The sequence below is a fragment of the Pecten maximus genome, chromosome 7 (genome assembly GCF_902652985.1).
Source record: "Pecten maximus chromosome 7, xPecMax1.1, whole genome shotgun sequence".
Classification (NCBI taxonomy): Eukaryota; Metazoa; Mollusca; class Bivalvia; order Pectinida; family Pectinidae; genus Pecten; species Pecten maximus.
Genome location: NC_047021.1, coordinates 43,952,823 through 43,965,439, shown reverse-complemented (window position 1 = coordinate 43,965,439; position 12,617 = coordinate 43,952,823). Strand labels below are relative to the sequence as shown.

At 47.0% G+C, this 12,617-nt stretch overlaps 2 protein-coding genes across 2 annotated transcripts; both read right to left on the bottom strand.

Moving 5' to 3' along the window:
- Nucleotides 1-305: 305 nt before the first annotated feature.
- Nucleotides 306-896, bottom strand: LOC117331241. Its single transcript, XM_033889841.1, has one exon. The coding sequence runs from the start codon at nt 894-896 to the stop codon at nt 306-308; it is 591 nt and encodes a 196-aa protein (XP_033745732.1).
- Nucleotides 897-2,397: 1,501 nt separating this feature from the next.
- Nucleotides 2,398-3,282, bottom strand: LOC117331240 (splicing factor 3A subunit 2-like). Its single transcript, XM_033889840.1, has one exon. The coding sequence runs from the start codon at nt 3,280-3,282 to the stop codon at nt 2,398-2,400; it is 885 nt and encodes a 294-aa protein (XP_033745731.1).
- Nucleotides 3,283-12,617: the final 9,335 nt, after the last annotated feature.

Here is a 12,617-nt window from a genome sequence, read left to right as displayed (position 1 = left end):
GTGATGAAATCCTTGAGGAATTGCGCTGAGCACATCGTAGGATTTCGATGTGGCTCCATTAAAAACAACTGTTTGGTGTCTATTGCTAACAAAATGTTCTATGCATTTTACAGTTTTATGACTGATTCTATATTTGTACAATTTGTGTATGAGGCGATGGTGGGGATGCCTTGTCAAAAGCCTTGATAAAGTCTATGTAAATTACATCTTTATCTCCTCCTGTATCCGACATCTGTGTCCATTCGTCCAGAACTGTTAATATTTAGAGTGTTGTAGATCTTCCCGGTGGGAACCCAAATTGAGTGTTACTGAATAAGTAAATTTCTTTGCATATGTTGTACAATACTGTCTCGAATTAGTTTTTCCATTGATTTAGCTATGCTATTTGTGAGATTGACTAGGCGGTAATTTCCTGGGTCGGTCTTAGGACCTTTTTTTTTGTAGATGGCTTTGATATTTGCGTCCTTCCAAGATTGTGGCAATTTTCCTGTCACCAGAGATTTACTAAATATTATTGATAGTGGCTTTTTCAAAACATCTCTTAGTTCCTCTAATGCTTTTGGGTGCATTTCGTCTGGCCCGCATGATTTGTTACTATTCAATTTTAATGAAAGCTTCATAATATTTTCTTCCGTGCAAGATGTATCCTGGAATGGTTGGCTAACTGTCCTCTGCTCGAAGTTTGGTATTTCGCCTGGTGGTGCTTTGGTGAAGACGCTTGTAAAGAAATTGACCAGAACATCTGCCTTATCTGCGTCACTTGAAGCAATTTGTGTTATGTCACCATTTAGACCTTTTAAATCTGAGATTCCTGATCTCACTTTCCTTTTTTCATTAATATATTTCCAAAAGCGCTTTGGTTGGTGCTTAACGCTGCTCACTATATCCTTTTCCATGTCTTTTCTTGCTTTCCTCAGTCCCCGTTTAGCTTGATTTCTTAACGTTGCATCTTGTTGATTTTCCTTGTAGCATCTTCATTCAATGCCAAGTTTCTGGTCTTGTTATGGGTGTTTCTTTTCCTCGATATGAATTTGTCGACTGCTGATTTAAATATTTCCGAAAAAGTCGTGTATGCCTCCTCAATATCAAGCTCTGACAATATATTCCAGTTTACTTTCTGAAGGGCCTGTTCCATGCCGTTTAAGTTTCCTTTTTGGTAATTATATCCGGATCTGACTTTTGATTTGTTTTGTTGGTTGTTGTTGTTGTTGTTTTTTTTTTTTTTCTCATCTATTTCTGAAGTATATACTAAGAAAACAGCATATGTTCACTTTTTCCGACGGGACATTCATAATCAATGTCGCATACCATATCCTCTTCATTGCTTAGGAGCAGGTCCAGGGCACTCGGAACTCCTCGGATGTAACTGCGCAACATCACACAGCCGAGGAGTTCCGGTTGGGTCCAGGGTATTAAATAATTTCCTGGTCGTAGACGTGTGTTGTTTGTAACATGTCGGTATAGGTAGCTTTCTCTTAAAAGTTCTATAAAGCTTTCACCCTTGGTGTCTCCCTTTGTAAGCCAGGTTTTCCAGTCAATTTTAGGAAAACTGAAGTCTCCGAATATTAGGAGCGAGTGAAATGATTATCCGCTGACATAAACTTGATTATTTTGTACATCACTCCATTGTTCTCCTTTTCTGAGTTCCGGCTTCTGTATATACAACCAATCAGGGCTTGACCATTTCCCGGGGAATTTATTTTGATCCCGATACTCCCTTTAAAATGATTTGCATTGGTTACTTCGACAGGTTTATGACTTCCCTTGATATATATACCTACAATGCGATAACGGTTGGCATCCGTTACATTAACAAACAATTCATATCACGGTATATTGAGTTCTGCTTTACTCGACAGATATCTACAGTTGGTCTTTTTTTTTCACTCAAAACACAATAATCCGTGAAAACATCGCCGAATTTCTTCTTCGGGACGCCATTTTACAAACTGTTCCCTCAGCCTGTCCAGATTCCTCATTTACATACGGAGTTGAAAGGTGATGCGTTTATATAATCGACTGTCACCTGGTGCACGTGTTGGGGTCAATCCTGGTATATAAGTTCTGCTTTACAGTTTTTTTGCATATATTTCAGTTATTCCTATCACATCTATATCTTTATCCTGTATTCTTGCTTTTAGTTCGTCTAATTTGCTTAGAAGATTGGCTGCATTCGTGTAATAGCAGTTTAAATAGCTTTTTATTCCCCATCCGGAGTTTTGGTTTTGATCATCACGATTTTATGGTTCCAAGGGGTCAGGGGCCGTGAGTGAGTGTTTTCATGGGATGAGTGTTTTCTTGGGATGAGTGTTTTCGGGGGATGAGTGTTTTCGGGGGATGAGTGTTTTCGGGGGATGAGTGCTTCCTTGGGATGAGTGCTTCCAGAGAATGAGTGCTTCATTTGGATAAGTGTTTCCTTGAGATGTTTTCGTGAGATGAGTGTTTTCGGGGGGATGAGTGTTTCCGGGGGATGAGTGTTTTCGTGGGATCAGTGCTTCCTTGGGATGAGTGTTTCCATGGGATGAGTGGTTCCGTGGTATGAATGTTCCCCGAGGATGAGTGTTTCCCGGGGATTAGTTTTTCCGGGGGATGAGTGTTTCCGTGGGATGAGTATGTCCTTGGGATGAGTGTTTCCGGGGGATGAGTGTTCCCCTGGGATGAGTGTTTCCCTGGGATGAGTGGTTCCGTGGTATGAATGTTCCCCGGGGATGAGTGTTTCCCGGGGATTAGTTTTTCCGGGGGATGAGTGTTTCCGTGGGATGAGTATGTCCTTGGGATGAGTGTTTCCGTGGGAAGAGTGTTTCCGGGGGATGAGTGTTTCCCTGGGATGAGTGGTTCCGTGGTATGAATGTTCCCCGGGGATGAGTGTTTCCCGGGGATTAGTTTTTCCGGGGGATGAGTGTTTCCGTGGGATGAGTATGTCCTTGGGATGAGTGTTTCCGGGGGATGAGTGTTTCCCTGGGATGAGTGGTTCCGTGGTATGAATGTTCCCCGGGGATGAGTGTTTCCGTGGGAAGAGTGTTTCCGGGGGATGAGTGTTTCCGTGGGATGAGTATGTCCTTGGGATGAGTGTTTCCTTGGGATGAGTGTTTTCGGAGGATGAGTGTTCCATGGGATTAATGTTTCCTTGAAATGGGTGTTTCCGTGAGATGAGTGTTTCCGGGGGATGAGTGTTTCCCTGGGATGAGTGTTTCCATGGGAAGAGTGTTTCTCGGGGATTAGTTTTTCCGGGGGATGAGTGTTTTCGGAGGATGGGTGTTTTCGGAGGATGAGTGTTTCCATGGGTTTTTAATTCCGATATCGATTTTGTTTTATCCAGAATGATCTCTTCTCCGACAAGCAATTTAATACGTTAAGCACTCGAGTCATTAGACTTCAAACGTTGATCAACATGAAATTGATTTCTGTAAACAGAACGTAATCAAGCCTTAGAACTCGAGCGAGAAATGTCTTCGTATTCTCAAAATATCAGGTAATCATGTTGAAATAACTACATGATTAATATTGTATTACCACATTACCATGTACTCGAGACACTTAATGTCATTACAAAACCACAATAAAAGATTTACATGACAGGTTGGTGACTGTGCCTGCGGTTAAGACATCTTATAATTTAGTCCTCTTCCGTAAAATGAACTGGGGTTGCTTGACAACCAGGTTAACCATACCCAAACAATGTCCCTTTTCATTGTCCAGTCATTTTTCAGTATTGAAATCTTTCAAACTTACTAATAGCGAAGGATGTGACACGCCTCGTTTAAATTGGATTACTTAACTTCATTAGAACCAATATAAGCAACATGTTATCGCTGGCTCGAGTAGTTGTTCAATTTATAAAGTCTGTCTCCAATTAATTCGCTGCAGTCCAACTGGAATACCGTTTATGGATTTCGAAAATTTCCCAGGATCTTTGGATTAATCTTGCATATCCATTCCGAATGAAATTCTCATCCATCAAAATGTTTGATTTTTGTTTTACTCATTACACCCCCATTCTCCATTGTTGACTTTGGAGGCTAGATCTAAATCTAAGGGGAAAACGGTGCTCCTCTGTCGGCTGACCTGTCTTTATTCGTACGAGGTTATTTATAAAGAAATCTTTTCAAGTACAGTTGTACTTCAATTTCACCTATAGGTATAGTGACGATGTGTTATCTATAGATACATACAAAACCTTTTGTTTATCATGTCGATCTGATATACCTTGTAGAACTTGAAGTAAAAGACACTAAAGACTCTTCAACATCACCCGCTCACCTCTATCTTTACTTACCATGTAACCAACATATACCAAACGTGATGATTTCAATTTCCCGATTGTTAACTTTCCATTTCTGGATAGTAACATCCCTGTTTCCTTTACCTCTGTTTACATGTCCCAGTTAATTCGCTATTCAATGGCTTGAATCATTATCACGATTTCCATGACAGATGTCGGCTAATGAGAAATTAACACCACACGGTTTCGAACGAAGCAGATTTATGGAGCTTTTTGGTCATCATCATCATCTCATTTGGAAATGTTCTATTTCTTAATGCAATATGAAGTCAGACGTTTTTCATAGTTGTCGGCTTGTCTAAAGGTTCCGTTGTCACCAACCTATCTCTCATTTTAGATTGGGCCTAGATATATATGGCGGATATCATCGATGAAGCAGAAGGCGCTGACTAGCCAGGAACACCTGGTCTTATTATCCTCTTACTTTTCCAGGAGTCTCCGTGCAAACGCATCTTTTTGTCTATATTTTACTCTCGTTTAAATAACTTTGTTTACAACATCGCGGAGTTATTCAGGATGTGGCTTTCCCCCCTTTTTTCAGCTGGTAAGTTAATGTTCCCTCCAAACAACGAAATCGAGCTTCGAAGCAGTGAACTTTTTATTGAATAATTAACTACTCAAATACCCTCTCCTTCGTGGTCTGTCTCACACTCTCTTCCCTGGTCCGTCCTACCCTCTCCTCTGTAGTCCGTCCTCTTCTCTAATCCGTGGTCAATCCTACTCTCTCATCCGTGGTCAGTCCTAACCTCTCCTCTATGGTCCATCTAAATCTCCTTTGTTCCGCCCTACACTCTCTTCCGTGGTCCGTCCTTCCTTATCTTCCGTGGTCCGTCCTACACTCTCCTCCGTAGTCCGTCCTAATCCGTGGCCCACTCTACTCTCTCATCCGTGGTCTGTCCTACCCTCTCATCCGTGGTCCTTCCTACTATCTCATCCGTGATCTGTCCTACCATCTCCACCGTGGTCTATCTCATCCGTTCCTCAGTAATCCGTCCTATCCTCTCCTCTGCGGCCTGTCCTACTCTCCTTCGCCTCCGTTGTCCGTCCTACCCTCCATCGCCACCGTGGTCCTCCCTACACACTCTCTACTGTGGTCCGTCCTTCCTTATCTTCCATAGTCCATCTTACAAGTTCATCCGTGGTCCGTCCTTCCTTATCTTCCATAGTCCATCTTACAAGTTCATCCGTGGTCCGTCCTTCCTTATCTTCCATAGTCCATCTTACAAGTTCATCCGTGGTCCGTCCTTCCTTATCTTCCATAGTCCATCTTACAATTTCTTCCATGGTCCGTCCTTCCTTATCTTCCATAGTCCATCTTACAATTTCTTCCGTGGTCCGTCCTTCCTTATCTTCCATAGTCCATCTTACAAGTTTCATCCGTGGTCCGTCCTTCCTTATCTTCCATAGTCCATCTTACAAGTTCATCCGTGGTCCGTCCTTCCTTATCTTCCATAGTCCATCTTACAAGTTCATCCGTGGTCCGTCCTTCCTTATCTTCCATAGTCCATCTTACAGTCATCCGTGGTCCGTCCTTCCTATCTTCCATAGTCCTCTACAATTTCTTCCATGGTCCGTCCTTCCTTATCTTCCATAGTCCATCTTACAATTTCTTCCGTGGTCCGTCCTTCCTTATCTTCCATAGTCCATCTTACAATTTCTTCTGTGGTCCGTCCTTCCTTATCTTCCATAGTCCATCTTACAATTTCTTCCGTGGTCCGTCCTACACTCTCTTGATTGGTCCGTCATAATAACTCATCCGTGGTCCATTCTACAATTTTCCGTGGTCCGCCTTTCCCTATCTATCGTAGTCCATCTTGCACTTTCTTCCTTGATCCATTCTACTCATTCATCCGTGTTCCGTCCTACCCTTTCTTCCGTGGTCCGTCCTACTCTTCCTTCGTGGTCCGTCCTACCCTCTCCTCCTTGGTCCCCCTGTCCGTAATCCATCCTATCCTCGTCTCCGTTGTCCATCCTACAATTTTCCGTGGTCCGTCATTCGCTCTCTTCCGTGGTCCGTCTTCCCTCTTCTCCGTAGTCCGACCTACATCGTCTTCCTTGGTCCGTTTTACATTCTCTTCCTTGGTCCGTCCTTTGCTCTCTGCCGTGGTCCGCCCTACCCTCTTCTCCTTGGTCCACCTCTCCGTAATCCATCCTATCCTCGTCTCCGTGGTCAATCCTACCATTTTCCGTGGTCCGTCCTTTGCTCTCTGCCGTGGTCCGCCCTACCCTCTCCTCCTTGGTCCACCTCTCCGTAATCTATCCTATCCTCGTCTCCGTGGTCCATCCTACAATTTCTGTGGTCCGCCTTTCCCTATCTGTCGTAGTCCATCTTGCACTTTCTTCCTTGATCCCTTCTACTCATTCATCCGTGTTCCGTCCTACCCTCTCATCCGTGATTTGTCCTACCATGTCCACCGTGGTCTATCTCATCCGTTCCTCAGTAATCCGTCCTATCCTCTCCATCGCCACCGTGGTCCTCCCTACACACTCTCTTCTGTGGTCCGTCCTTCCTTATCTTCCATAGTCCATCTTACAATTTCTTCCATGGTCCGTCCTACACTCTCTTGATTGGTCCGTCATACTAACTCATCCGTGGTCCATCCTACAATTTTCCGTGGTCCGTCTTTCCCTATCTGTCGTAGTCCATCTTGCACTTTCTTCCTTGATCCCTTCTACTCATTCATCCGTGTTCCGTCCTGCCCTCTCATCCGTGGTCCTTCCTACTCTCTCATCTGTGATCTGTCCTACCATCTCCACCGTGGTGAATCTCATCCGTTCCTCAGTAATCCGTCCTATCCTCTCCTCTGCGGCCTGTCCTACTCTCCTTCCCCTCCGTTGTCCGTCCTACCCTCCATCGCCACCGTGGTCCTCCCTACACACTCTCTTCTGTGGTCCGTCCTTCCTTATCTTCCATAGTCCATCTTACAATTTCTTCCGTGGTCCGTCCTTCCTTATCTTCCATAGTCCATCTTACAAGTTCATCCGTGGTCCGTTCTTCCTTATCTTCCGTAGTCCATCTTACAATTTCTTCCGTGGTCCGTCCTTCCTTATCTTCCATAGTCCATCTTACAATTTCTTCCGTGGTCCGTCCTACACTCTCTTGATTGGTCCGTCATACTAACTCATCCGTGGTCCATCCTACAATTTTCCGTGGTCTGTCTTTCCCTATCTGTCGTAGTCCATCTTGCACTTTCTTCCTTGATCCCTTCTACTCATTCATCCGTGTTCCGTCCTACCCTCTCATCTGTGGTCCTTCCTACTCTCTCATCTGTGATCTGTCCTACCATCTCCACCGTGGTGTATCTCATCCGTTCCTCAGTAATCCGTCCTATCCTCTCCTCTGCGGCCTGTCCTACTCTCCTTCCCCTCCGTTGTCCGTCCTACCCTCCATCGCCATCGTGGTCCTCCCTACACACTCTCTACTGTGGTCCGTCCTTCCTTATCTTCCATAGTCCATCTTACAATTTCTTCCGTGGTCCGTCCTTCCTTATCTTCCATAGTCCATCTTACAATTTCTTCCGTGGTCCGTCCTACACTCTCTTGATTGGTCCGTCATACTAACTCATCCGTGGTCCATCCTACAATTTTCCGTGGTCCGTCTTTCCCTATCTGTCGTAGTCCATCTTGCACTTTCTTCCTTGATCCCTTCTACTCATTCATCCGTGTTCCGTCCTACCCTCTCATCTGTGGTCCTTCCTACTCTCTCATCTGTGATCTGTCCTACCATCTCCACCGTGGTGTATCTCATCCGTTCCTCAGTAATCCGTCCTATCCTCTCCTCTGCGGCCTGTCCTACTCTCCTTCCCCTCCGTTGTCCGTCCTACCCTCCATCGCCATCGTGGTCCTCCCTACACACTCTCTACTGTGGTCCGTCCTTCCTTATCTTCCATAGTCCATCTTACAATTTCTTCCGTGGTCCGTCCTTCCTTATCTTCCATAGTCCATCTTACAATTTCTTCCGTGGTCCGTCCTACACTCTCTTGATTGGTCCGTCATACTAACTCATCCGTGGTCCATCCTACAATTTTCCGTGGTCCGTCTTTCCCTATCTGTCGTAGTCCATCTTGCACTTTCTTCCTTGATCCCTTCTACTCATTCATCCGTGTTCCGTCCTACCCTTTCTTCCGTGGTCCGTCCTACTCTTCCTTCGTGGTCCGTCCTACCCTCTCCTCCTTGGTCCCCCTCTCCGTAATCCATCCTATCCTCGTCTCCGTGGTCCATCCTACAATTTTCCGTGGTCCGTCTTTCCCTATCTGTCGTAGTCCATCTTGCACTTTCTTCCTTGATCCCTTCTACTCATTCATCCGTGTTCCGTCCTACCCTTTCTTCCGTGGTCCGTCCTACTCTTCCTTCGTGGTCCGTCCTACCCTTTACTCCTTGGTCCCCCTCTCCGTAATCCATCCTATCCTCGTCTCCGTGGTCCATCCTACAATTTTCCGTTGTCCGTCATTCGCTCTCTTCCGTGGTCCGTCTCCCCTCTTCTCCGTAGTCCGACCTACACTGTCTTCCTTAGTCCGTTTTACATTCTCTTCCTTGGTCCGTCCTTTGCTCTCTGCAGTGGTCCGCCCTACCCTCTCCTCCTTGGTCCACCTCTCCGTAATCCATCCTATCCTCGTCTCCGTGGTCCATCCTACAATTTTCCGTGGTCCGTCCTTTGCTCTCTGCCGTGGTCCGCCCTACCCTCTCCTCCTTGGCCCACCTCTCCGTAATCTATCCTATCCTCGTCTCCGTGGTCCATCCTACAATTTTCCGTGGTCCGCCTTTCCCTATCTGTCGTAGTCCATCTTGCACTTTCTTCCTTGATCCCTTCTACTCATTCATCCGTGTTCCGTCCTACCCTCTCATCCGTGATTTGTCCTACCATGTCCACCGTGGTCTATCTCATCCGTTCCTCAGTAATCCGTCCTATCCTCTCCTCTGCGGCCTGTCCTACCCTCCATCGCCACCGTGGTCCTCCCTACACACTCTCTTCTGTGGTCCGTCCTTCCTTATCTTCCATAGTCCATCTTACAATTTCTTCCGTGGTCCGTCCTTCCTTATCTTCCATAGTCCATCTTACAATTTCTTCCGTGGTCCGTCCTACACTCTCTTGATTGGTCCTTCATACTAACTCATCCGTGGTCCATCCTACAATTTTCCGTGGTCCGTCTTTCCCTATCTGTCGTAGTCCATCTTGCACTTTCTTCCTTGATCCCTTCTACTCATTCATCCGTGTTCCGTCCTTCCCTCTCATCCGTGGTCCTTCCTACTCTCTCATCCGTGATCTGTCCTACCATCTCCACCATGGTGTATCTCATCCGTTCCTCAGTAATCCGTCCTATCCTCTCCTCTGCGGCCAGTCCTACTCTCCTTCGCCTCCGTTGTCTGTCCTACCCTCCATCGCCACCGTGGTCCTCCCTACACACTCTCTTCTGTGGTCTGTCCTTCCTTATCTTCCATAGTCCATCTTACAAGTTCATCCGTGGTCCGTCCTTCCTTATCTTCCAAAGTCCATCTTACAATTTCTTCCGTGGTCCGTCCTACACTCTCTTGATTGGTCCGTCATACTAACTCATCCGTGGTCCATCCTACAATGTTCCGTGGACCGCCTTTCCCTATCTGTCGTAGTCCATCTTGCACTTTCTTCCTTGATCCCTTCTACTCATTCATCCGTGTTCCGTCCTACCCTTTCTTCCGTGGTCCGTCCTACTCTTCCTTCGTGGTCCGTCCTACCCTCTCCTCCTTGGTCCCCCTCTCCGTAATCCATCCTATCCTCGTCTCCGTGGTCCATCCTACAATTTTCCGTGGTCCGTCATTCGCTCTCTGCCGTGGTCCGCCATACCCTCTCCTCCTTGGTCCCCCTCTCCGTAATCTATCCTATCCTCGTCTCCGTGGTCCATCCTACAATTTCTGTGGTCCGCCTTTCCCTCTTCTCCGTAGTCCGACCTACATTGTCTTCCTTGGTCCGTTTTACATTCTCTTCCTTGGTCCGTCCTTTGCTCTCTGCCGTGGTCCGCCCTACCCTCTTCTCCTTGGTCCACCTCTCCGTAGTCCATCCTATCCTCGTCTCCGTGGTCCATCCTACAATTTTCCGTGGTCCGTCCTTTGCTCTCTGCCGTGGTCCGCCCTACCCTCTCCTCCTTGGCCCACCTCTCCGTAATCTATCCTATCCTCGTCACCGTGGTCCATCCTACAATTTTCCGTGGTCCGCCTTTCCCTATCTGTCGTAGTCCATCTTGCACTTTCTTCCTTGATCCCGTCTACTCATTCATCCGTGTTCCGTCCTACCCTTTCTTCCGTGGTCCGTCCTACTCTTCCTTCGTGGTCCGTCCTACCCTCTCCTCCTTGGTCCCCCTCTCCGTAATCCATCCTATCCTCGTCTCCGTGGTCCATCCTACAATTTTCCGTGGTCCGTCATTCGCTCTCTTCCGTGGTCCGTCTCCCCTCTTCTCCGTAGTCCGACCTACACTGTCTTCCTTAGTCCGTTTTACATTCTCTTCCTTGGTCCGTCCTTTGCTCTCTGCAGTGGTCCGCCCTACCCTCTCCTCCTTGGTCCACCTCTCCGTAATCCATCCTATCCTCGTCTCCGTGGTCCATCCTACAATTTTCCGTGGTCCGTCCTTTGCTCTCTGCCGTGGTCCGCCCTACCCTCTCCTCCTTGGCCCACCTCTCCGTAATCTATCCTATCCTCGTCTCCGTGGTCCATCCTACAATTTTCCGTGGTCCGCCTTTCCCTATCTGTCGTAGTCCATCTTGCACTTTCTTCCTTGATCCCTTCTACTCATTCATCCGTGTTCCGTCCTACCCTCTCATCCGTGATTTGTCCTACCATGTCCACCGTGGTCTATCTCATCCGTTCCTCAGTAATCCGTCCTATCCTCTCCTCTGCGGCCTGTCCTACTCTCCTTCCCCTCCGTTGTCCGTCCTACCCTCCATCGCCATCGTGGTCCTCCCTACACACTCTCTTCTGTGGTCCGTCCTTCCTTATCTTCCATAGTCCATCTTACAATTTCTTCTGTGGTCCGTCCTTCCTTATCTTCCATAGTCCATCTTACAATTTCTTCCGTGGTCCGTCCTACACTCTCTTGATTGGTCCGTCATACTAACTCATACGTGGTCCATCCTACAATTTTCCGTGGTCCGTCTTTCCCTATCTGTCGTAGTCCATCTTGCACTTTCTTCCTTGATCCCTTCTACTCATTCATCCGTGTTCCGTCCTACCCTCTCATCCGTGGTCCTTCCTACTCTCTCATCCGTGATCTGTCCTACCATCTCCACCGTGGTCTATCTCATCCGTTCCTCAGTAATCCGTCCTATCCTCTCCTCTGCGGCCTGTCCTACTCTCCTTCGCCTCCGTTGTCCGTCCTACCCTCCATCGCCACCGTGGTCCTCCCTACACACTCTCTACTGTGGTCCGTCCTTCCTTATCTTCCATAGTCCATCTTACAAGTTCATCCGTGGTCCGTCCTTCCTTATCTTCCATAGTCCATCTTACAAGTTCATCCGTGGTCCGTCCTTCCTTATCTTCCATAGTCCATCTTACAAGTTCATCCGTGGTCCGTCCTTCCTTATCTTCCATAGTCCATCTTACAATTTCTTCCATGGTCCGTCCTTCCTTATCTTCCATAGTCCATCTTACAATTTCTTCCGTGGTCCGTCCTTCCTTATCTTCCATAGTCCATCTTACAATTTCTTCCGTGGTCCGTCCTTCCTTATCTTCCATAGTCCATCTTACAAGTTCATCCGTGGTCCGTCCTTCCTTATCTTCCATAGTCCATCTTACAAGTTCATCCGTGGTCCGTCCTTCCTTATCTTCCATAGTCCATCTTACAAGTTCATCCGTGGTCCGTCCTTCCTTATCTTCCATAGTCCATCTTACAATTTCTTCCATAGTCCTATCTCCAAGTCATTTACAATTTCTTCCGTGGTCCGTCCTTCCTTATCTTCCATAGTCCATCTTACAATTTCTTCCGTGGTCCGTCCTTCCTTATCTTCCATAGTCCATCTTACAATTTCTTCCGTGGTCCGTCCTACACTCTCTTGATTGGTCCGTCATAATAACTCATCCGTGGTCCATTCTACAATTTTCCGTGGTCCGCCTTTCCCTATCTATCGTAGTCCATCTTGCACTTTCTTCCTTGATCCCTTCTACTCATTCATCCGTGTTCCGTCCTACCCTTTCTTCCGTGGTCCGTCCTACTCTTCCTTCGTGGTCCGTCCTACCCTCTCCTCCTTGGTCCCCCTCTCCGTAATCCATCCTATCCTCGTCTCCGTTGTCCATCCTACAATTTTCCGTGGTCCGTCATTCGCTCTCTTCCGGGCCATCCTACAATTTCTGTGGTCCGCCTTTCCCTCT

Bases quoted from the DNA above. Each gene is read 5' to 3' on its own strand.
- LOC117331240 (XM_033889840.1), bottom strand. From the start codon at position 3,282: ATGGAAACACTCATCCTCCGAAAACACCCATCCTCCGAAAACACTCAT.
- LOC117331241 (XM_033889841.1), bottom strand. From the start codon at position 896: ATGGAAAAGGATATAGTGAGCAGCGTTAAGCACCAACCAAAGCGCTTT.